Here is a 25,839-nt window from a genome sequence, read left to right as displayed (position 1 = left end):
ACATGAAGTTAATAACGCTTTGAGGAGGGTTGGACTAGATTAACCTCCAAGGTCTCTCCTGGACCTTAATTATTTTCTTAATGCTTAATTATCTTCTAAATATATAAAGAGATTTTTGTACTCTTTTGGGGAAATTTTTATTTTTTAAAAAAGAAAAGAGAATTTGTATGTGTCTGCACATAATTATTTCACTAAGTACGATTGCCACATTGATCTGATTTGCTGCGCAGAGTTGCCAAAAGGCAAGGACTTTGCTCGCTTCCACTATGTGGGAAAGCTGGGCCAAGAACACTGCCTGTTCAATGACAGGCAATCAAATGAGAAAAGCATCATAAACTCGAGGCCTTCAAAGAGCCACAATATGGAATGAAGCTAACTTACAAAGAAGTTAAATTCAAAAGCAACCATTTAGCTGAAGAAAGAGAAAAAAAATAGTAACTATCAAGATTAAACTGAAGAGTGTAAAAAATCTGATTTAAGCATAGGGCTTAAATGCGAGAATTAAGTTACCCACATTGGGAAAGAGTAATTGAGCAGAATAATCTTGCCAAAAAGGCCATAAATAACAAATGCTAACTCAGTTCTGAGCTACCACGTAATTAATGTAATTATTACTACCATGTAATGACTGCTATTACCTACCTGTTCCCTACACATTTGTCTTTACTGTTATAAATCATTTAAACTCCTTCAAACTTGAATGTGCTTGTTTTGGTCTACTTTAATTCTCTTTTGTTTTGCAGTGTAATTCAAATTTCATGCCTGAATATTAAGAAATAAAGGAGCATGCAAACTCTATAAAGAAAAACAAACCAATCTACAGAAAAAAAGTTTCATAATATGTTAAATTTTTAAGGGAATGTGTAATAACTTGACCTTTCCATGAACCATTTAAACAGAAGGAACATTAAACTGTTTACCTTTGCAAAAGTATCCAGCTTATCTTTGTCATATAAGATTCTCAGCATTCCAGCACACAGTGGGCAGCAGGCTCCTGTGCAATAAAAACAAAAAACACCTCAGAAATAAAAGCAAATTCTTTTTACTTTAGCTAAAATAAGCAGAGGTCAAAAGTTGAATGTTAATTTTAAATGAAAACAGCAAAACTACCAGAACACAGTAAATCTTTCAAATTAACAGCAGAATCATACAGTATCCAAGCCCCTTTATGTTTAGAAAATTGACAATGCAAAATCAGTTGCCTTTCAGCATGCACTAGCTACTATAGGCAAAGCAAAAAGGTAAATTTTCAATTGCTTAAATACGATACACTACTATAAGCTAAAAACGCAGGCACATGGTATATTGCAAGGAAAGGTACTAGGTGTATGTTTGCATGTGACAACTACAAACACAGTGAATTTCAAAAACTGAAATAGCTAGAATACTAATATGACACTGCAAACATTAATTATGCAATTATACCATTTTAGAAATCAGTATCTTTATATGGTAAGAAGGGAAAAGCAATTTATCTGACAGATTCTTATTTGCACAGAAGCATATTGTATTTCCCCTACTGCTTCCTTGCTTCCTCTCGGAGTCTCAGAACCAGTGGGCTGATATTTCACTTGGCTTTTTATAAATAATTTACATTCCTTTGAAGATATTTACAATATTAGATATACTATTAGAGCACACAGCTATTTCAAATCAGCGGGCAAAAGGAAACAACACAAAACCACCGCAACCCATGCATAAAACAAAGTTATTTTTCAAAACGAGGTTACCTGATTAGTTCCTGTCTCTCAGAGACAATATTTGTGGAAATAAAACTAAAAAAAGAAATAGTTCAAAATGCCACAACTGTAAAACCTTCACTTTACTTTTATCCTTTTTCATAGTACTAGTGGTAAATACTAGTGGTATCTGACTCCTATTTCTGGTATGTCTTCTATTAAATATGACCTTCGTTACTCTGCACATTGTACTTTGAATGCAGTTTGGCATTCCAGTGCATTATCTGCGCTGCCAATTCAGAGAGTTACTCATCCAAATCCCACCAATATTCTACCCTAGACACTAGAGAATTCATTCATTTCTCTCAACCAAGTCCTAGGACAGGCAGAAGTTTCTGAAGCCTGACGGTGCATCATTCCTAAAGGAAAAGGCCTTTCCACTTCAGAATTACGCTGCTGAGTCCTGATACTGGCCTTGCTGTAGCCCTCGGCAATCTAGCCTCCATTCACTGCATTTTTCCTCATATTTATCCCAAACACATAATGGAATAAATATTCTGAAGCTTCTAGGTTTCATTCCAAACACAAACCTGATTTACACAGAGAGCCTGGAGACGCTCTACTACCTGCGGGAAAATTCTAGAATGAATTGACGTACCTGGAGCAACAACAGGCCTGCAGCCGGTGGCGGGAAGCAGGGGACACTTCACAAAAGCACACTCGGCGTGAAAGCCGTAGTTCGAGAGGACGCCGACGGCCTGGCAGGGGCCGTAGTAGTCGACGGCCACGCGGTCCGAGTAGGCCGCGCACACGCTGCTGTAGGTTTCGCCGTTGTGGCCACACACGGGTTCCGCTGACTTGCAGAACGGCTGAAACGCACGAGAAACCTTGTATAGCTCAACCAGTTCATGCTAAAGACCAGGGCTTAGAGTGGACGTAACCTCTGGCAAAAGAAGTTCAATGAGAATTTGCTGCTAATATGGTTAAACGTTCAAAAGGTAGGAAAACTAGAATGAGCTGAATATTTATCAATAGGTATTAAATACAAAAAAGAAGTACTTAAAGAAGGCAGTAGAGGAATGCAAGGCAGAATCTCAGAAACAGGCAGTAGGACAAACTAACTAATTGGAAAACTAGTATTAAGAAAAAACATAAAATGTTAAGTGAAATGAGTTCTGAATGTATTTCTCTCTTTTTAAAATACAATGTATGGATGTGTATTTCTAACACCTTAGTTTTATAAGTTGAACATTTAAGTTTAGTTCAAGAGAATAAAACCATTACTACAGAGCTCTGACAAAAATATTTATTATTGTCGTACAGTTGTCTTTACACCTATAAAATTCGTGTCCTTTTCTCTAATAAAAGCATATCCAAAGTATCATTTGATTCAAATACATGCAAAAATGATATGCAATGAAGTTTCTTCCTATTCTGCCCATTGCCAAACATTAGCTCAAAACGAGCAAATGCCAACAAAACTTTGCTTTCTGGACCCCAGACAGAATCAGTGTAATTACCGACCCTTCACAGACAAGGTACGACTAGTACCGTTGTCCAAATTCCTGTGAAATGAAACAGCTCAGTATGTAATTTCTTCCTCAGGTTTAAATGAGCTATTAATTGGTTTAATAAACTAAGTAGGTCACCACATTATTTAATCCCTGTAGCAAGACTGTTGCAGTTTTTATGCTACATACCTAACAACAAAATGGACAGAGGACAAGTAAACGTGAGCATCACAAGAGCTTTGTATCTCACATATGTTGTATGCCCTCTTCCCTATAAACAGAAAATCAGGAGACTGAACGTGTCAAAGACTTCCTGAACAAGGATACAACTAGACCTATAATTGCTGGGAGGGGAGGAAAAGCCATACAATATTTCATTCTTAATATTCAAGGCTGGTACATTCCCCCTCAGTATCTCATGAAGTATCTAATGGGCAAGAATTATTATCTTTACTGAAGAAGATTGCTGAAAAAAAAAATATCTTTCTGCAGGAAAGAGAAGGCAGAAAGAAAAAGAAGGTTAAAGGAGCACTTATAATACAGAAAGAGCTAAAGAAGTGTTCTCTACTTCTAGGAACGTCCATCAGCTGAGATAAAAAGGTCTCAAATTCATGTTGATCATTTGGAGGAAAAGAAAAAAAAAGATGAGTAATGCATAAGCAGTAGGTCAGCAACTTTGAAGAGCATCTCCTGGGTCAAGGGTAAGGCAACAGAAGTGACAAACAGTGTACGGGACAGTGGCACAGAATAACTAATCTGTTTTGAGGTATTGGTTTGAAGATTGATCTGATTCAGGGCAGCTAAGGAAAATGTTATAGTATTCAAAGAAACAAGGCGTAAACAGATCATGAACAACAAGCTTGCAAAAAGGTAGGGCACAAACAAAAGGGTTTTTTATGCAGTTGCTGCTGCCAAGACAGCAGCCAGTCCAAACCTCTAACTTTGCTATTTATGCTATCATGTGAGTTATCACACAGGTAACACTGTGCTGCCATATTCATTAACTGTCTCAAAATAAGTCTGAAAAATCAGATTTAGTGTAAAGCTATATGTGCCCAATAATAACTGGTCATTAATTTTCATTTTTTAAAATGATATTTGATCTTGATGAAAACTAACATTTAACTATCCAAGGAACCACAGCAATTATTATAAACATACCTCAATGTAAGCCTTACTAATGGAAAAAATATGGGAAGACTTCATATAAACAGACTATTTGCCCCTCAAAAATGCAGAAGCAAAGCTTTTGATTTGTTTTGAGGAAACTGTTAATCAAAGCAAGACACATTTGTCAAAGTCCTGGGTATCGTTTTGCGTTAAATACTTTTCTAGGACCGAAGTTAAAATTATACTTTTGAAGCATCAATTTCAACAAAAACATTTTGCAAGCCTAAACCACCACAATATGAAAAGCTGAACATCAAAGAACATGTGATACTCATTGCTACAACCACTTCATACCTGGCACGGTCCTCGGTATGATAAATTTTTTCCTTTTTGGTATAAAGTACACAAGTTACTGTATTCCACGTTGTCTGTGTCACAAACAGGATCCCGTGTCTGGTCACAGTTTAATTGCCTTGGCACACATTCGTGCTGGCTGCATTCGAACTTTCCAAAACTTGTCAAGCAAACTTGCTTCTTTGGTATACACCTGCATAAAGCAATACTATTATCACAACACAGGATTTTTTTTTTTTTCCTAAGTCTCAAAACACTCAGGAAAATATATTAAGTAGTGACAGCTTCTGCAGTGTTTTAGAGCTAAGTATGGTCAAGGAGAACTGCAGGAAAAGCAAGGGACAAAACACAGTGCATAACCAATTTCAGGTTTCAACACAAACCGGGAACTTGCTCACACCCCACTTAGCCAACAGATGCAAAAAAAAAAACTAAATATTCTAAATAAAAATGAACCTTTATCCACCTTTTACCTAGCATTTTTCTATAGATTTTAGATTTTTTTCTCCCCAAAACGAAACAACTTCTTGTCTATTCCTAAGCTCTACTTTGCAAATGTATATTTAAGCAAAGGCAGAGAAGAATCAAAACAGTAAACTGCAAGGGAAAAGAATAATACTGTAGAGGTCAAGACTAACTCTCCCTTAAGAAAGGAAAACCTAGTACTGATCTAATTTCCTTTTGGGTGTGTCACGCCTCTTAAGCCTTCACAGATAAGAAGTAAAGAGCAATAAACAGCAGAAATGCTTTCCTCTTTGTATTAAATACATACCTTACAAGGCCTAATGTGCAGAACATTTGCTATATTTCCTGCAAGAGATCCCTCTGTTAGTTAGAGTGCTGCCAGCCAGCAGAACTTGATGAACAGACTGATGAAGGGTCAAAATGGACTTTCTAACAATCTCTTTTCTATAAACGAATACAATGCTACCTGGATCACATGCAATGTGTCCTTATTCTTTTTGTCCTATGCTTTACACATTTCCATTTTATACTAGGGAAGACTTAGAAATTGCTTTAAATGTAAGGGCAATGTAAGGCCTTAAATGATTTCTAATCACGCAAGAGATTTAAAATGGGCTTTTTTTCCCCCTAAAAAAAAATGAAAATTATTAAGTTTCAAAGTTAAAGCAAAAAAAGAATATACATCCCAAAGGCAGCTTTAAAAGTCATACTTTCCAACACTTTAACTATTACTACAAGTACAAAATGAGAGTGTTTTTTGCAGTTTTCTCCATCAAGGCATAGAAAAATAGCAGCAGCCTTCATGACAGCATGGTATCACACAAGTTCCTGTAGAGGCTTTATTTCAAAACAGAACATGAAAAATTCAAGACAGACTGCAGTATTGCACAATACAGAGAAAATTGAAGACAGAGACTAACATTCAAAGTCACACACTTTTACTTCTGTAATAAGTGTCTAATTTCCTCCTGTCACTACTACACAGCAATATTTTTGTCTATAGAGCTTTTTTTTTTTTTTTTTTCCTCTTACCTGGAAAACCCATTAATTGTGAAGACATTAGTTTTTCAACGATATCAACCTCATTGTGCAAGAGAAGATTAAGCATTCCAGAGTGATAGATACTTCCTATCTTGGCAATTAAAAAAAAAAAAAAAAAAAAAAAAGTATAGCCATTACTGACCAAGCAAGCCAGATTAAGTCCAGCCTTCAATTTCATATGCTTTTTTTTTTTTTAAATAAAAAAAGAGAAGAGAGTCTCAAGCAGAGACAAAGTATTAACATGTCCCATCAATTAATGCCATTTCAAAAAAAATTGGCTCTCCTATTTTTGAAGTAATACTTCAATTTTGTTTTATTGCTAAAAGACCTGCACAACGAATTTAAAACTACATAAAAAGAACCCAGAGCTGGAGGTCATCTAAGTCCATTATTAACGCCATAAATAGAAAATGATTTCTTCCAAAATCTATTTTGTCTTCACTGTAGAAAGTTATTACAATAAACAACACACCAAAGAAAAAAATATATCTGATTTCTGAATAGCAACTGTCAAAGAACTTAAAACACATTTTGCTTTTACCTCTGGTTTTTATTACAGGGGTTGGGGTTACAGGGGTCCTTGGAGATACACGATCCAAACTCAAACTGACTGTCCTGGAGGCCCACGCAGCGCGCGATGCAGGCGCTCGGGTAGGTGCGCCCGTTTTGACCACACACCGGCACAAACTGCTCCACGCAGTTACATGGCAGACCTGGAAAAGCAGCACAAAAAGGGAAGCTGGCACACGCTTATTTTCCTCCGTGTTTTCCAGAAAACATGTGAGGGTTCACTAAGACACCTCCGTTCTCTTGCAAACCTGAAGATGTACCAGATCTGCTGCTGCTTCTTCTCCCTTGTAATTTAGCATTTACCTATAGCATTTATATTTATAGGTAGTAGGGAGGGAATTCAGTCTACTGTCTCATTGCTGATTATACCCCATTTCTTCCCTTTAATCCCCAAATTCTTCTTCTTTTCTTCTTCTCTTACGTCGCACTATCCTGTCTCTGCCTATTTTTACAGGTTTCCTATTTTCCAAGATCTATTTTCCAGTACTACCTTTTTTAAATTATTCTTTTTTCTTTTTTTTTAAAAAAAAGCATGCATTTTTTTTAAAGTGTAGGTTGGACATAGCGAAATAAATACTTGAAGATGATCTTTGTATCAATTTACCAGGTATTTCCCATTAACACCGCAAGCCAGAGAGCTAATCTTCTTGCTAAAAATAACAAGTTTGAAATTTCTGTGGGTTGAAGAGTTACCTGTAAACTTCCGACGTTCATCTTCTGAACTATGCTCGTTCAGACACTGCCGCGTAGAACATATCAAGTTTCCAGCAAAACAAGAACAGACATTGCAGTCTATCCTAAAGGACGTTCCATGGCCTTAAAACAAAGGAAATTATGTAAGTTATTATAATTAATGTACAAATACCAGAGGGACTACATACTCATATTCATTACACAGATATAATACTTTCATTATCAATTGTTCCTTTAGTTTCCCTTACTCGATTTTTTTACAAGTGCCGTTTCTGTCTTCCATTAGATTTTGCTTTAATCATTTCAAGAAAAAGTCTTTCACATGTGTTTTTGATAAATTAGCCAAACATGGAAGCCAACACTTCATCCTTTAGAGGCATGCTCAAATTTAGACTTTCTTACAGCCAATCTAAAGCTGCAATAAGAAATATACTCAAAAAGCTAAAGATTCAAGAGTGGCACATAGAGCTCTCAAGCTCTGGCTAACAATCTAGATTAAGGGTTAAGCTTTAATATACATTTCTTCCCGAATTAATTTTACATAAAACTGCCATACTCGAGGCAGTTTAAGGCAGGATGCAACAACTCATCTGATGTGCTCATTTCTCTCCCCCTGTCTGTAATTCATTAATAGGTAAAAAGTAATCATCTTCATTCAAGGCTTTATCATTCTGCGACAGCTGTGGCAGACATAATTTAAGTCATAACAAGCAAACAAGTTGCAAGTAGTTCTGTGCAGCTGTCTGGAGTGGGGAACAAGAAAGCTTTTTGGAAACTTAACAGAAACTTGGATGCAGGCTCAGTGCAGGAATACACACACATATGGAGATCTGGGCCCACAAATTAGCTTTCAGAAAGGAGCAAGGCAAAAAAAAAAAAGCCAACACCTTTTGAGGGAAATCCTGCTCACAGAGTAAATTTTTTTTTTAAAAAAAAGATAAAAATTAAGTAAGTATCATATATAGGGATGTGGACAATTCATTATTTAAAAAAACACGCTGTTGGAAGACATCCTTACTGTTCTAATACTTACTTTTTCTTTGGCCTCCAACAATACATGATTTCTGGAGATCAACACAATGCATTTCCATACAGTTTTCTAGCAACCCACTGTGCCCACAGGTACAAATCTTGTAACAACCAACATCACCACCTGATGATGGAACCTGAATAAGTGTACCCTGACGGACAATAAAGTCTGAAGCTTCCCCCAGTTTGCAACCTATAAAGAGAAAATTGTGTTCAAATTAAATTTTAGGCAAGTATCAATGCCAAAAATAACTAATACCGATTGATTTGTAAAAAAGTTACAGGTGTATCTAGATACGTGAAGAAACAGAAATTATGCTCTACAAGCAAAAGATTTGTTCATTGTCAACAGAAAGTAGATCTTTGTGCAAACAACAGTGCTAGTTATTTAAAATAGTCTTGCTCTTGCATTTCAGACAAATTTTGTAAAGTCAAAAAGCAGTATGCAGGGAAGATGCTTGCTTGAGACAATGCTCTGCAGTATTTACAGAAACGGAGATTCACAGAAAAAAAGATTGGTAACTTCAACAGTTCTGAAGGAAACTCATTTTCCACAGTTCTGTAGGAGTCATATGTTATTTACATGTCATTTCTCCCCCATGAGAGAATCTGAATTAAAGACTCGAAGAAAAGCTTTGTTTTTCTCCTTTTACATATTTTATCTTCCTGCCCTACTTGCACCTATTACAAGAACACTGAAGAACTCCTTATATTGGCATACATAAACATTTCCTTTATTATTCAGAATGTTTATTCTGAAACAGCAGGAAAACTAGTAAAAAAATATGGAAAAGAAGAAAAAAAGTTTTAAAACTGCAAAGAATAAATAGCAAAAAAAAAAAAAAAAAAGTTAAAATTAAAATTATACTAGAAGTAACTGCTGAACTGCAGCAAATCTCAAACAAATATTTTGCAGCAAATTTCAAACACCACTTCCTCCAAGCTCAGGATCGTTGCATTCCTATAAGAAAAGGAGTCGAGCAAGGCAGGCAGGAGACCTGCGTGGATGGGCAAGGAGCTGTTGGATAAACTCAATGAGAAAAAGAGCACGTACGTGAAAGAAGGGCCAGGCCACACAGGAAGAATACAGGAACAGTGTCAGAGAATGCAGGGATGCAACGAGGAAGGCCAAGGCCCATTTGGAATTAGAGTTAGCGAGAGATGTCAGGGGCAACAGGAAGGGCTTCTACAAATACATCAGCAGCAAAAGGAAGACTAAGGAAAGTGTTAGTCTGCTGCTGAATGGGGTGGGTGCCTTGCTGAGGGAGGATGCAGAGAAGGCAGAGTTACTAAATGCCTTCTTTGCCTCAAACTTTACTGCTAAGGCCAGGCCCCATGAACTGAAGCTGGAGACAAGAGAGAGAATCAAAAGAGAAGACGACTTTCCGATGGTCGAGGAGGATTGGGTTAGGGATTACTTATGCAAACTGGACACCCTTAAATCTATGGGCCTGGATGGGCACCCAAGAGTGCTGAGGGAACTGGCAGGGGTCACTGCTCAGCTGCTCTCTATCATCTTTGAGAGGTCATGGAGGGTAGGGGAGATACCAGAGGACTGGAAGAAAGCCAACACCACTCCAGTCTTCAAAAAGGGCAAGAGGGAGGAGATGGGAAACTACAGGCCAGCCAGCCTCACCTCCATCCCTGGAAAGGTGATGGAGCAGCTCATCCTAGAGACCATCTCCAGGCATGTCAAGGAAAAGAAGGTGATCAGGAATAGTCAGCATGGATTCACCAAGGGAAAGTTGTGTCTGACGAACCTGATACCTCATCGTAGAATGTTGACCAGCTGGGCAGATGATGGGGGAGCTGTGGATGTGGTCTACCTCGACTTCAGCAAAGCTTTCGACACAGTCTCCCATAACATCCTCATAGGAAGTGTGGACTGGATGAGTGGACTGTGAAGTGGATTGAGGACTGGCTGGATGGCAGAGCTCAGAGGGTGGTGATAAATGGGGCCGAGTCTGGTTGGAGGCCTGTGGCCAGTGGTGTCCTGCAGGGGCCAGTACTGGGCCCAGTGCTCTTCAACTTGTTCATCAGTGACTTGGACGAGGGCACAGACTGCACCCTCAGCAAGTTTGCAGATGACACCAAACTGAGGGGAGTGGTCGACACTCCCGAGAGCTGCCCTGCCATTCAGAGAGACCTAGAGAGGATGGAGAGTTGGGCAGAGAGGAACCTCATGAGGTTCAACAAGGACAAGGGTAGCGTCCTGCACCCAGGGAGTAATAGCCCCAGGCACCAGTACAGATTAGACGTTGATCTGCTGGAAAGCAGCTTTGTGGAGATGGCTGACAACAGGTTAACCATGAGGCCCTCATGGCCAAGAAGGCCAATGGGATCCTGGCCTGCATCAGGAGGACTGCTGCCAGCAGGTCGAAGGAGGGGATCCTGCCCCCTCTACTCAGCTCTGATGAGGCTGCACTTGCAGTATTGGGTGCAGTTCTGGGCTCCCCAGTACAAGAAGGACATTGAGCTTCCAGAAAGGGTCCAGCAGAGAGCCACAAAGATGATTAAGGGACTGGAGCATTTGTCATATGAGGAAAGACTAAGCGAGCTGGGCCTGTTTAGTCTGGAGAAAAGAAGGCTGAAAGGGGATTTGATCAACATGTTCAAGCATCTGAGAGGTGACTGTAGGGAGGATGGGGCCAGACTCTTCTCCGTGATGGCCGGTGACAGGACAAGGGGTAAGGGGTGCAAGTTAAAACACAGGAGGCTCCACCTCCATGTGAGGAAGAACTTCTTTCCTGTGAGGGTGACAGAGCTCTGCAACAGGCTGCCCAGAGAGGCTGTGGAGTCTCCTTCTCTGGAGATCTTCAAAATCTGCCTGGATGCTGCTCTATGCCCCATGCTCTGGGTGTCCCTGCTGGGTTGGACTAGACGATCTCTAGAGGCCCCTTCCAACCTCAACCACTCTGTGATTCTGCGAAATCTCTGGAAACTGTCAATCATTAAGACTGAAAACAGACAAAAACAGAGGAAGTAAACTGATTTGGGGAGGGATGTAACTTCTGTCTTGCAGTTCTGTCTTTTGCTCTACTCAAACAATGAACAAACAGTATTAGAGATGAAGTTCAAAGAGGGCTGCAGTACTGCCACAAAAACCAAGTACTAGAAGGAAGAAGAGAGGCAAACCTATTATGCTGCTTCTCACTTCTTTCCAGAGCCTTAAACTTGGGCACCGTGAAGTGAATGAAGAGGTTCAAGCAACAGCACAGCCCTTTAAGCAAAAGCCTGGGTACTAATAAACTTAGACCTAAATAGTTATCAGAAAACCTCTGGAGAAGTTTTGAAAGTTGGCCTGATCTATGAAGGACAATTTGTGACAATTGCACCTAGTATTACACTTTGATCTACATCACCCTGCAATTGATCAGATTCTCAGACCCCACAAAATGCCATCTCAAGACCAATAGTACAATTTTAATTAATTTCAGGGCAAGATAGAAAGTCCATTTATTTTACCAATGAAGAAAATTACCAAAATATGGCTAAAAATGAGAACGCTACTATACATGCCCTGGTGAATGCAGAAGCAGTGAGCTACATTATATTTGCACTGCTGTATTTCTGTAATCTTAAACAGCAGGCTGAAGGCTGATCACACATGGGCTTTTTTTTATTCTGAACCAAAACAGGTAATGTATCTGAGATGATGTTTGTTTCACTGGAAAATAAAAAGACATCATACAGGAAACTGAAGAGGGCTGGAACACTGAGTACAGCTTTTGTAAAGATAAATTTTAACAACAGTTCCTTCTCTTTTGAGTTACCAGCAATTCATTTTAAAACTTTCAACAAAGTTTCAGTATCAGATACTTACAGCAAAAAATCACATTAACAGAAGTCCAAAATCCTTACCTGGAACACACAAATACGGAAGACACAGTTCCCCAGACTGACATCCTTTTCTATTCACTTCACATAACTGGTTAGCAGCACATGGATTTGGATTACATGGATGTGTAACTTCTTCTACAATGTTACCTAAAGAACTTGGGCCTGAAAACAGAATACAGGCAATTTATACTGATTCACATGAGGTCTGTATTTCTGCAATAAAGCATGATATTTCTTGCACTTGATTAAGTGAAGTGCTTTTCACCTTTCTGTGAGAACTCTTTACTATTTTTTTTAAATCATACTCATAGATGGTTGAAATGTTAAATTAATTTGCTAGCTCATTTCAAAAGCTAAATCCTCAATCTCCAGAAATGGTGGCCTGAATTATACTTCACAAACAAAATTTGCTAATAATTAATAATAATAATTATTAAATAATTCTGTCTATATGACAAATATACAAAGAGATGACCAGTGAGATCTCTTAAAAAGCAGTTTAATCCACAAGAAGATGATCCACAAGAAGATGATCCACAATCCATGATTAAGTACAAAGTGTGGTATTACTGATAAGCTTCTATGATATAACTAGCTTTTGTTTTCCTTTAGCTCACTAACCATGTTCTCTTTGTACAAGAGAAGAAAAGGGAAAACATCACATAAAAGCAACGGCTAAATGGAAAGAACCACCACACTGTCTCTTTGGAATTGAAAGGAATTCATCTCCATATGAGGAAGAGCTTCTTTCTTGTGAGGGTGACAAGAGCCCTGGAACAGGCTGCCCAGAGAGGCTGTGGAGTCTCCTTCTCTGGAGATCTTCCAAACCCACCCGGATGCCACCCTGTGCCACGTGCTCTGGGTGTCCCTGCTGGAGCAGGGGGGTTGGACTAGATGGTCTCTAGAGGCCCCTTCCAACCTCAACCATTCTGCGATTCCAATTGCAGCTGAATCAACATTAGTTTAGATGTTGAAGTATGCTTTCAATTGTAGCTCTTTCTAACCAAATCTTATTATTTTCAAATTTTCTAGGATTGAGGAAAAAATTAACATACCAGGCTTAAATAGATAAATTTTAATAGGCCAAGATTATTATCTGATACCCATTAGTGTAGAAGTGATTGCAAGAATTTTCTAAAACAGAAGGAATGAATGCAGTGAGATAATGGCTAACTGAACAAGCAATTTTCTAAAATGCTAAATAAATACTTATATTTCTGAAATTAAATTAAAATTTTCGCTAAAAGAATAATGGAAATGATTAAAAGCAATCATAAGCATCCAAAGTATTTTGCATTCTAGTTTTGTTGCATAGGTATGTTGATACTTACTCAGGTATGTATCCAAAGGAATGCAGTTTTCCAAGTCATCTGTTGGAGATAAGAGCTCACAAATACTTTCAGCTGTATGGCCTTCAGGAAATCTATTATGATCTCCACATTTCTTTAGTATTTCTACACAGTCTGATCTTTAGATAAATAAGGAAAACTTCATGAACACTACTTAAAGAAAAAAGGTCTTGCATGAAAATATTGCTTCCCACTTTCTTCCCCTTCCTGAAATTATACCTCTCCCTTCTACACCCTCTCACAACAAAGTGATAATATATTTGTAAAACTTTGCATATATGAATACAGGAAAAAAAATGTGCTACAAAGGCAGGAACAATTGTTTCCACTGCTGTTCCTTTACTTTGGTCTGGTCAGTCTATATTTTCTATGGCCTCATATGAACTTCTTCAAGACCAAGCATTTCCTTCCTTTAGTAATGTCTAATGAAACTTCAGCTCATACCTCACTACCTGTACTAATCCCCACTCTTTTTTCTACCCAATCATCTATTCTCAGAGTTTCATATATTTCACAGACCTTTGTCTCTGCTAGGTGAAAATTACCCATATGTTAAAATTGAAGAGAAGAAAGAAGGTTTACAGGCGGCACAAATGAACAAAACAAACAAAATCCCTTTTCCAATGGAAGCACATATACCTCTTATTAACAAGCAAGCACCTTCAGTCTATAGTGATGAAGATTCAAGTAAGAGCAAGTAGGAGTTTCAGGTAACATGAGCTCACATCCCTTCCACATTTGTCTCCTCTAATATGAACCACAATCCTACAGTAGCTTTTCAGTTCTAAAGAAAACCTTTGCAGAACCTATCAGCTGACTTCTTTTTAAAGGTACTTACTTGCAGATAATACTTCCTCTAGATTTGCTGTGGCAAGGTTTAATCTGCAATGAACAGGCAATTGCCTTCCACATTTCTGGTTGACATTTTTTAATATCAAGAACAGGAATATTTATGAATGGCATCTTAATACTCCCTTTTTCCCACAGCTTCATGTCATTCATAGCTCCTTGGTCTGACTGAGTATTGCAGCTCCTGAAAAGCTCTGTTGGTCTAAAATAATGAGATATTGTAAGTATCCCAGAAAAGGAAAAGAACAACATAAGCTTTACTTTTCACTGTATGAATTCTACCATCTTGATACTGCTAGCCGTCTGTAGCATAAGACATGAATTCCTTCCAGAATTAAGTAAGACTGAAAAAATATTTGAATGAAAATAAGCTCTCTACATCTCAAGGTTGAAATTCTGGATCAAATAGATTAAGTTTGGACAAAAATAGACTATGTAATTTGCATTCCTGATTCATCAGGAAACATTCATACAGAAGTTCCTAATATTTATTTATTTATTTTCTTTTAAGTCAACCTTCAGGTTGAAAAAAAAGAGTATCACACATATATGCTATTATTCATGTAATAATAGTCATGCCACTTATACTAGTTCAAGAAGCCAGAGTTCTTAACTAACAAGGAAGTTTCAAACACATTTCTAAAGTATTAAAAATATTTCACTTGGAACCTTAATTCAGACAGCATTTTAAAAATGATCAATTTGCCCTGTAGGGCGCAAAAACACAGAAATATCTCTAAAAGAAACAGAATTTTGAAAACCAGTAAACCATCAGGATAAAATCTAATACTCAGGAAAATGTTAACAGTAAAATAACATTTTTAAAGCAATTCTACCATATTTTATAATACACAGGAACCTAGTAATCATGACAATTATTTATACAATAAGACAGAGGAATATGTTGATAATACGGGATGACATCTTAGAAGTTCACAGGTTAGCTGTTCTAGTAAACTTTGCAATGACACTTAAATACAATTCCAAAAATCTTCTAAAGAAAACTTATTTTTAAATTGTTACCTAAAAGGATTTATAGAAAGACAGTGACAAAATCTAAAAACAGATCTCTCTCCTACCTGTTATTAAAATTAGTGCAGTAAGTAAGATTTCTACAGCCCAGTTGACAAGGTTCTCGTACATCTGCTAAACAGGTCAACATGGAAACTTCTACTGCATTATACTCACAAAAGCGATCAAATTCTTGCCAACTCTGTGAATTGCCCCAGCTCGTGCTATAAAGCTTAGTGCAGAGCTCTCTGAAAAAAATATAAAGAAAAAATGAAATGAAAAAAATAGCAGTCTTTCTGATATTGTAACAGAACGTACAGTTTCACGGCTCATCACAGTAGCCTAAGCAAATGTAGAAATCTGTGTTAGTGACCACAAAATAAGCAAGATGATCCAAACTCTGTGCTTATATAACCCAACTCAGCAGGCAAACTTTCTAAATTTTCCAGTTTTCTTTAAGAATTCTATCAAATTTTAAACTAGTAAGGCTGAAAAACTTCATAGCATTAAACTGCAAAATGTAACACAAAGAAAAAGGTGGAGTTTGCAAGAAACCCGAACTAATGAGGGGAGAAGTATCCCACCAATTTTATATGTACTAAACCAGCCTGACAGGACAATGAACAAATTCTAAACTCACTCTTCTATTCACATCACATCTTCTCCTGCTACAGGAAAGCTAGGAAAACAAAACTACATTTATTCCTCTGCCCTGATGTTTGAGGTCGTTGCCTGAATTTCAGTTCTTTCCTGGTGTTAGAAATAGCCAGGCCACTTTGTTCGCAGTGGCTGTGAAACTGTTCACAAATTAATAGTACAGTGAGGTTCCATATCTTAAGTCTACTGTACTGAAAATTATAAGGAAGGTTCAATTTCCAGAATACAATATCAAAGCCAGAAAGTAAAGATACACTGATTGCACTGGTGCAAAAATCATACTTCTAAGACCTTCTTACAAAACTTTCCCTGTAAAATCCTGACATATTCAAGTTGTTTTGTTTAGTTAAATTGCAATGTAAAAAAAGAGTTTATTTTAATCATTGTACTGATCACTTTCCCCTTAGTTCTCATTAGCAGCTGCTTATGGCCTCCTCCGTGTATTGCTGTATTAGCTACTACCACCATAAAAACAGACTGCACTAGCCTAGTGTTTCTGCTAAAATAAGCTAGTGCTGGAAATGAGAAAAGTGCAATTCCCTTCCTAAAACAGTATTTGTTGGGATGGGCAGAACGTGTCACCCATCACACCCAAATCCATTTATCGCAGACAAATCATGGAAGTCAATGCGTGATTTACAGCACGCAGCAGGATCTTTGGCAAGGAGCTGGCACCAGACACCTTGTGAAGCACTTTCAAAACTGGAAATGAGGAAAGGGACACTGACCTACAGGTGGAAGAATTTGCTTTAGCACAGCAGTGGAGCTTAGCCCCATCAAGGCCCGTTGAAGGCGGAGGGTGCACAGTCACTCCTGGGTGAACAGATCTTGAACTCTCAAGAAAACATTGCCAAAGAGGATCTTGAGGAAGAGGCATCGTTTTACAGCCTTCTATGAGTCCGTCAACAATTTCAAGCTCTGTTTTCATTGACATTAGAATTCTTTTACAAGCAGTCTGACATGCATAGTCCTCTGCTCTATCGCAACAATATAAACCTGTTAAAAAAAAAAAAAAAAAAAAAACCACCAAAAAAACCACCAAAAAGTTAATTATCCAGCATATAACAACGACCAAGACACAATACATGTCAGACTTTAGGAAAAGTATTGCAGAAGCATTTTTGAAAATTAACTCCAATAACTATAGTTCTTTCACTTCCTTTAAATGCAAGCATAATGAACTCTGAAGAAAAGCAAGAACAGATAAGTAGAATTTATAAGCTGGTTATCAACAATCATAGAATCATAGAATGCTGAAGGTTGGAAGGGACCTTTAGAGCTCATCTAGTCCAACCCCCCTGCACACGCAGGGTCACCTAGAGCACGTGGCACAGGACTGCATCCAAGCGGGTTTTGAAGATATCCAGAGAGGGAGACTCCACAACCTCTCTGGGCAGCCTCTTCCAGTGCTCTGTTACCCTCACTGTTAAGAAATTTTTCCTTATACACCTAAATTTATCTTTGTATAAATTGATATGACTATAGAAAGGTAGTTCTATAATCTATACAGCAGATTTATACAATAATATTATTTGTATAATAAAATTTACACTATAAAATCCTCAGTTTTTTAAAAATAATTTTCATAAATAAAATAATTTTAATACTCACTATCTGTAGGGTTCCTCATTGGATATGACTGTGTATAGTTGTTCACGCAATGTATCAGCTGAGGGCTAATAGATGCACAGTAGTTTTCAACTGCTTTAATTTGGGAAGGACCAGGAGAAGAATCTGTCCGAAAAATTGCTTGACAATATTCCCGACAGTTTGTGTGATGACCTGCATAACTGCAACAAACTGATCCCACTGGGGAACAAAAGAACCCACAAAACAAAAACAGAAAAACCTATGGGTTTCTATATTTAAAAACAAGCAACCACAGAATTATGCTTGAGATATTACTGGAACATCATCAAACTCTAAGCAACATCAAAACAATCTCCGGCTACAGAAACATTGTGCCTATCTGTAACTCGCCAAGCATGCTTTCCTGTTTGGTTGGAGAAAAGATCCAAACTTGTCTTGAAATCAAAGTTTAAGCCAGTGCAAGCCAGGTGATTTTAATATTCAGGTATTTTGTTTTTATTTGAAGTAACCAGACTCGTCTTCTAATTGAACTATTAGACAAAAATTAACAGGAGACAAACATATATGGGAGCAGTATCCAAAAACTTGTCTAACGACAGAGAGGGTATCATTCTGATTAATCCATTTTTGTCACGTTATTAAATATGCAGATCTTGAGAAATGTTTTAAACAATAATTAGCCCGAGATATTCATTTCTTTTCAATCAATAGAGCCTTTACACGGAACAAATGAGCATCTAAGCAATGACTAAAGTATGACAGGAAAGAAAATTAAAAAAAAGTGATAAATAAATTAAAACTCAAATAAATTACACAGGCAGTTCAATCCTCCTATTGCTTGAGCAAGCATGTTTATGTGTGTGGTTAATTGTTGCATTGTTGCACAGTAAACTCATGCTTTGTAAATACAGACCTACAGAATTTCTTAAATGTTAGAGAAAAAAGTTATAAAGGAGAATCTGAAAGGAAAAGAAAAACTACTCATAATGTACTTACTTTCATTTCTGTTAATACAACTAAAGAGAGCATTCTGAAAACAAAACAAAAATACAGTTAAAAGCAAGAAAGCTTTAAATGCATATTTAAGTGTCAGCCATTTTCATTACGAGCCAATTCAATTTCGTTATTGCTCTAACCCAGTCTAAACTGGAACAAATAAAAACACTGTATAAAAACAGTGAAAGTGGGAGACAAAATTGCACTCTTAATGAAATGCATAAATATTCAACCAAGAAGAAGATTTTTCTAGACTACATCAGAAATGATATCTGGGAATATGATGCACCCAAACGTTGTACTGATTACTACTATTTCAAAGAATAGACAGAGACAACTATGGACATTCACACAGACAAACAGAATATCTCCAGAAATGCAGCTACAGTAGGGATTACAAGTTAAAGCCAAGAATCGAGGCATGTGGCGATTCTGTGCGTACGCTTTCCTCAAAGCTAAGCTGCAGCAAGCTGCCATTCTTCACTTCAGCACTGGACTTTTCAGACTACGTAGGTTGGTCCCAACACGCATCACACTAGAAACACAGCCTTGCTCCTACTGATTCCACTGCAGAGCATAGACCTGTCACAGTCACCTCATCGACAATTACTCAAAATAATCATCACAGGATGAATTCTTCCCCCACCAAGAGAGAGTCGGGCTTCCTTTCCTCTCGCATTTGTGCCCACATATTCAGCTCAATGCAAGTCTTCCAGCCAGTGGATTTTTTTTTTTTTACAAGAAAAACTGCAAATCCTCATGTGCCAGTAAAGAGCAAGACAGTTGGTTCCTTTCTTTTTCCCTACGGTGACCTAAGCTTATTCTTCTACTACCAACGTAAGGAAATAACTTCTGATTTGAGATATCATCTGCTTAGCATTAGATCAATAAATAGTAACCTGTAAGAGTAGTTGCCTAAATTGTTGCCACAGAAGAAAGAATACCAAGAATGTTTCTATACACCATTTTTTGTCATAAAATGACCAAACTAGCACCAAGCTTGTTTTCTTTCAACAAGAAAGTATAAGAAAATCTCTTTACCATAGAATAGTCTTTACCATAGAAAACATGGACTTTCTAGGTTAAAATGCAGACAGTCCTCCATTCATAATAATAATAATAAAAAGCTGATGGGAAGAAGAACTAACATGAGGCTACTTAAGTGAAGCAGACTGAGAAATTTTAGGTAAGCAGAGAAGTCAAGAAAAAGTTGGTGCACATAAGTGCAAATAAGAGTACATTTATAAGCATACACAAACACACTTGCACATAGAGAGGTGTCCAAGTGGGAAACCAAAGGGAATATCAATGAAGGACATTAAATCAATCCAGAATGTATTTTTTTAATTATATAAAAACAGAGTTTTATGAAGTCAATTAAATTACAGTATATCCAAATCAAACATTGCTTGAAGCATGCCATCAACTCAGCAGCTAAAATGTAGAATAGGGGAATAAAGACATGTTAACCTACAAAAGGAAGAGGACATACATCCAATTGCTTTGCTTTAGAGCAATATAAATTAATCTAAAGACAGTTTGCTGAAAAAGAGAGCCTGCATTTTGAATTCTTGCCCTGCATCTTGCCCACATTAAAACACAGGTCTCCTCCGGGTGAACACGTTACGTTGCCGAGAGCTGAGACCGGAGACCGCGCGGCCAGAGACAGAGAACAGCAACATATGAGAAATGATTTTCTTCATAAGATGTTCTTCAAAAAGTTCCTGATATATTCCATTTTCTCAACCACCATCATTAAATGTGGTGGTTGGGAAAACTTTTTTACATAGCTTCTCAGCAGGAAAACAGAAACATGTAAAACATGTGTTTACAGCACAATTTCAGTGTGGTCATAAGTTCCTTCTGGAACCTTGGTGTATCAAAAGGGTAGAACTGTCAGATAGGAACTGCCATAACCTGGAGCTCCATGATCAAAAATGACTGTCCTCAGAAGCCACTGAAATGGGACTCTCCCCACATCCAATAGGTTTGGGTTGTGTACAAGTCGCACAGGTCTAAATCAACACTGCTACGATCAAAGTGTATGTTAATAAAAGCACAGGACATGCTGTCAAAAGGCAGAAGCCTGTCTGTCATGGTCGTAACAAGAATTAAACACACTGCCAGTTAACACAAACAACACTTTGAATAATGATGTGAATTTACTCTAAGCTCAGCTAAAAATTGTCACAAGAACACACAAAAATAGTCCCAAAAATAATGGGCTTAATAAAATAATGGGTTAAATTATGGTGTCTACCAGTGTTCAACCGCTTGAGAAGAAAAAAAAAACACTCTCACTTAAAAGTTGTGTAAATTTTTACAAGCAGATAACTTAGCCCCACTGCCCCCCCCCCCCTTTTTTTTTTTTTTTTTTTTTTTTTTTTTTTTTTAAGTGAGAGAAAGAGGATCCTCTAACCAGGTGAACAATCTTTCTGTACTTTGAAACTGCAGTGTTCTGGACTGTTGAATCACTTTAACAGCTCATATGCTACCAAGAGGAGGTAGTAGTTTTTTTTTTCTCCTCCATTTGTTTTCCACTCTTCTCTCCTGTTCCCCTGTATTCTTCTATAGCTCTTCTATATTATTGAGTGGGTTCTTACACCAGCTCTGGCAACAATCAACTTTCCATGAGCTGATTTTTATCAGTGACCTTGAAGAAAACAGTCCCTTTTTTTCTCTCATGCCAGAGATTTGAAACACCTCAAAAAAGGACCTAGCAGATGCCAGAGCCAGAATAAGGTAAGCAGAAGCGTATTTGTACGAGTAATGGTGAGAGAGGGCGTATGTAGAAGAAGGGTTTTTGCAAGAGGGCACAGGACACATTTTGAAGCAGTACAGAGTTGCTAAAGCAACGTCTCGTGAAACTGTAGCCTGTAGTCATCACAGTGCTGGTGAAGTTACCAGCGCTGGTTAAGGTGCTGACTTTTCTCCTCATGCAGGTCTGGACAGCTACTCAGCTTCCCAGAAGTACGGCACACAGAGGGATAGCATGGCTATATAGACACGAGAGAATCTTAGTAAAAATAATATGCACTCATCGAGTTGTCAAATTCGGCTGCTAAGTTTTAGACAGTCACAGTCTAACATACGTGACTAAGCATGACCACTACAAAATACAGGGTTAATCCACTTCTTTAACCAACTCTCTTATTTAAGATATTAGCAGCTTTTCTGCCCATTCAAGCTTCCTTCTGAATCTGCTATCTAATATTGCCAACCAAGATTGGAACAGTGCACTGAGAACATAAGACAGGAAACAAATCAAAAATCAAAACAGACATACAGGTTAAGGAAAAAGGAATAGGAAAGGAAGTGCTGCTTAAAGAGAGATGAAAATCAGCGAGAGCTGGAAAAATGAATTAAAGCAGTAGTATAAATCCACACACAGATACTGCATTTATCTGAATTAGTGAATAAAATATTGCGTGAACAAAGACGGCAATATTGAAATTTAAAGAACATAAACAGAAGATCTGTTCTATTTGTGCATTAATCTCATCCTCTTTCAGACTTCTCTCTTTTTATCAAATGGTTAACACTGATCATTAAAATTACTAAGGTTATTACTAAGGTTACTAAGGTAAGGATACCCAATAATAAAATTGGGAACTAAGTGAGACAGGCAGAGACGAGCACCGTGGTAGTTTATGGTTTAAGAAAACAGCCTCAAAGATCTTTTGGTGTTACAGAAACTGAAAAAGGCAACTAAAGTTTAGCCAGCATAGGACTTGTTTCAGTTTTCCCCACTGAAAGCTCCTGAAGCAAGAGTTTAGCCAGTACTGCAGGACCTAACTGGTTTCGCTCTTTTTGGAGCTCATCAGCTGCAGGTAACGGCTCAAAAATAAAAATAAAATAAAAAAAACACACATGCACACAAACATATATGAAAGCATTTTGCTAAGGAAGCCTTTTCCTTCATAAGACATGTTTTTCAATTATAAGCACACTTTTTTTCTAAATTACTGCCTTTTGTACCTTGAATGAAAAAAAAACAGCAATAAAGTTAGCTTTTTCTAAATCAGAAAATAAATTAAAAAAAAATAAAAAAAAAAATCAAAGATTCATTTGCTTCCCTGAAAAAAAAAAAATCAAGGTATCTATGTTAACTCTAGTGGAAAAATAAATTCAGTAGCATTGTCATGGGGAAATTAACCATGTCAAAATTATCTGAACACAGATCCCGCCCAATTAAGGCTATCTTAAAAGTATGATTGCAAACACTCTAGAGAGCCAAATGCTTCATTCTATGAACGCAGCAGTGAAAGTCCTGTTAATCTCTCCTTTACCTCAATCAATTTCAGAATTTATCAACAGGACCTAAAGCCACAAAGCATATTAAGGTTTCATGGAGTAAAATAAGTTTTGATGATGGTGCATATTCATTTAGACCTCAGAAAACACTCAAAATCAACCGTTAAGGCCAAGATATTCCTCACTTACGCAAAACAGTGAAGTGGCCACACTTGCTGAAATGGACAAGATGAATGTGTTTTCTACCAACTTTCTCTGAATGATAAAAAAAACAAATTACCACCACAAAAAAAGAAAAAACACCAGGAGGCAACAATAATATTAAAAAAAATGGATAGCACAGGGTCAGAGTCTGCCCCAAATTCTTATATAGTACATCCCAAGGCTGCACACAGGCCTGTGCTTTAGGAGTTCATTAAAACATTTTTGGAACCTTTTTCTCTACTGCGTTCTAATGAGCTCTTTCAGATATAATTTATTGTCTCTGAGTAATCAGCACAATTAGAAAAGAGCCCAAAACTGCTGACTGCATTTTTCAGAAGGAGTAATTAGTAGCCAGCATTCACTAAAACCTCAGCCTAAAGCAGGATTGTGTGACCCTAAAAGATGAAACAAGCCAATACTGTAGCACACAATACTTTTTGAATACTTGTTGGAGCTCTTGAAACTGTGGGCATTTTAAGTTAAACACTGTTCGAATCTGCGAGAACAAAAAAATGTCTTTTAATAGCAGGGACACCAGCAGTGTTAAATAGTGTGTGTTAAAAAAAGTTTTAGGACCAAAAATAGTTTTAGTTTTTAGTTTAAATGAAGAACACAGAGCATTTCCACTTTATATTTCACCCACATGGCAGCAGACGTTATACTGCTCAGCTGCAGAAAACCTCTCCTAAGGCCAATTAGCCAGAGAAGCCAGAACAACTGATTTAGAACATCTGAGAAGAAAAGCTGTAAGAACTAGAGTTTCAAATGTGCAGAGAGGAATTCGCAGTATGCAGTGTATAGACACAGAGTTGCAATCCAGAATGGGAATTCTAGCGCTGTCCTTGCTACACACAAGAGTAAGAACAGTAAAAGATCATAAAAATGATCATAAAGCCTTCAAAGATTATTTCAAGTATTATAAACTAGCTTCAGTTACTCCCCTAAGCATGTATTCCATGCATTTTTTTCCCCTCAGAATGAACCTCGACTTCACACAGAACTTTCAAAAACAGTAAAAACCAGAACGTCCTACATACAGTGTCCGTATCTTTTTTTCTCCTTTTGACTATTACCTACCTTCTTTTTAGAGGAAGATGAACAGGATAGTAGAAAGCTGGAAGAAGTAGTGAAAGATAAGAGAGATGAGATACACACAACCAGATAGAAAATGAAGAGAAGACACAAAACAACTGAGAAGCAGAGAAGACCATCCCCTCCCCCAAATAAAATCTTTCAAAAGGAGCTGATGAAGATGCATTTCAGTAACATTTTTAAATATTGAAAAAGTTGTGTTAAATTTTTAGAATGGGTACATATCATACTACTTGGAAAAACAGGGTATCACTTAAAAATCTTCAATGCACTGATCAAAAAAGTAAGCTCATTACTTTATGATCTACTTATAAGATCATTAGGACTAATGACAACAATTACAGGCTACATTAAAAAAGTAAAACTAATCCACAAACTTACGATCAAGAGAAAAAGAATTTTCAATTTATCTTGTGAAAAACTCTTTCAGAGCTAAAGTGCCTCTGCTACCACATAGCTTGCAACTCTGCTTAGCAATTTTATTTTCTATTTTTAGTTTTTCTTTGCACTCCTCTGAACACTTGCTGTATGCTTAAAGACTTAGGGCATACTTTACGCTCACTAGCCTAGCAGGAAGCTTGAGGGGTATTTCAAAGTGGCTTCTCTAATCTCAAAACTCTGCTGCCAAGTATTCAGTACAGTTCAATCAATCATTATAAGCTACGAAAATTAGTAAGATGGGAAAATATTTTAGAAAAAGGAATTACAGTAAAGTTTTTAATTCATCTTGCCTATACTTATACATCATGTATACGTATAGCACCTCGGTAAAGGACTTGAAATCCAATGAACAAGCACAATCGATATTGTAAACTAATTCCCAAACTGCACCTTTTAACAAATAAAGTATGAAGCCTTAAACAAAGGCAAGCACACTGGGCAAAAATTCCTTGAACTTTACAAATGGAGTATCTTGTGAGCTTAAGAATTACCTTTTTTCCATGAGCACTAGGCCTAGATATTAAGGCAATCCCCTTTTCCCCCAAAATCCATAACAACCAACAACATACACCATGTTACAGACTTATTTTGGTCCCTGATACAACATCCCTATCTATAACTTCTAATGCTCCAAAACAAAAAACCAAACAGAACTGCAGTCTCCCAAAACTTTTGCCTTTTTTTCCCATTTCAAAGACTGATTTCTTATTCTATCATTTAAAAATTTCTCCCTCTCCTCTTTAAAAGTGTTGCCTCTCCTCTTTAAAAGCATTGCACACATACAGAATTAAGGTTTTCTGCCTAATAACAGGAAGATCACTCTTGAGTAACTTTCCAAAATTCCAGACAAAACCGGAAAAAGAAGAGCTGGGAAAAGAACAAAAGATGGCCAATTTGTAGACGTTCTTTGATTTCTTACCTTTCCTTTCTCGTTCTCCTTCAATACATATTGGTCAACCTCCTACAGCAATGCAGAAATCCAGAAAAAGAGAAGGAAACATGCCAGCATAATAGAGGGAAAGATTACAGACATGGACAGTAGCATATCATAGCACGAGAAGAAAAAGATCACTTAAAATGAAAGTTCACTTTCAAGAGAATGAA

At 37.3% G+C, this 25,839-nt stretch overlaps 1 protein-coding gene across 1 annotated transcript in view; it reads right to left on the bottom strand.

Annotated features, from left to right (window-relative positions):
- The window catches only part of LOC104565000 (reversion-inducing cysteine-rich protein with Kazal motifs), a 49,056-nt gene that overhangs the window by 4,278 nt on the left and 18,939 nt on the right, over nucleotides 1–25,839 (bottom strand). The window contains exons 7-19 of the mRNA XM_088533362.1: nucleotides 18,745–18,778; nucleotides 17,770–17,967; nucleotides 16,887–17,154; nucleotides 15,570–15,749; nucleotides 14,480–14,692; nucleotides 13,624–13,760; nucleotides 12,314–12,454; nucleotides 8,457–8,645; nucleotides 7,424–7,546; nucleotides 6,702–6,873; nucleotides 4,655–4,847; nucleotides 2,338–2,548; nucleotides 921–994 (exon numbers count right to left, since the gene is read on the bottom strand). Coding sequence (XP_088389488.1) covers nucleotides 921–994; nucleotides 2,338–2,548; nucleotides 4,655–4,847; nucleotides 6,702–6,873; nucleotides 7,424–7,546; nucleotides 8,457–8,645; nucleotides 12,314–12,454; nucleotides 13,624–13,760; nucleotides 14,480–14,692; nucleotides 15,570–15,749; nucleotides 16,887–17,154; nucleotides 17,770–17,967; nucleotides 18,745–18,778 — 2,133 coding nt within the window. The remainder of the gene's footprint in view (nucleotides 1–920; nucleotides 995–2,337; nucleotides 2,549–4,654; nucleotides 4,848–6,701; nucleotides 6,874–7,423; nucleotides 7,547–8,456; nucleotides 8,646–12,313; nucleotides 12,455–13,623; nucleotides 13,761–14,479; nucleotides 14,693–15,569; nucleotides 15,750–16,886; nucleotides 17,155–17,769; nucleotides 17,968–18,744; nucleotides 18,779–25,839) is intronic.

Source organism: Tinamus guttatus, unplaced genomic scaffold (assembly GCF_059628265.1).
Source record: "Tinamus guttatus ecotype Peru unplaced genomic scaffold, ASM5962826v1 Tinamus_guttatus_pri_ptg000497l, whole genome shotgun sequence".
NCBI lineage: Eukaryota > Metazoa > Chordata > Aves > Tinamiformes > Tinamidae > Tinamus > Tinamus guttatus.
The sequence above is the reverse complement of the archived record's forward strand: the minus strand, read 5'-3'. Positions and strand labels throughout refer to the sequence as shown.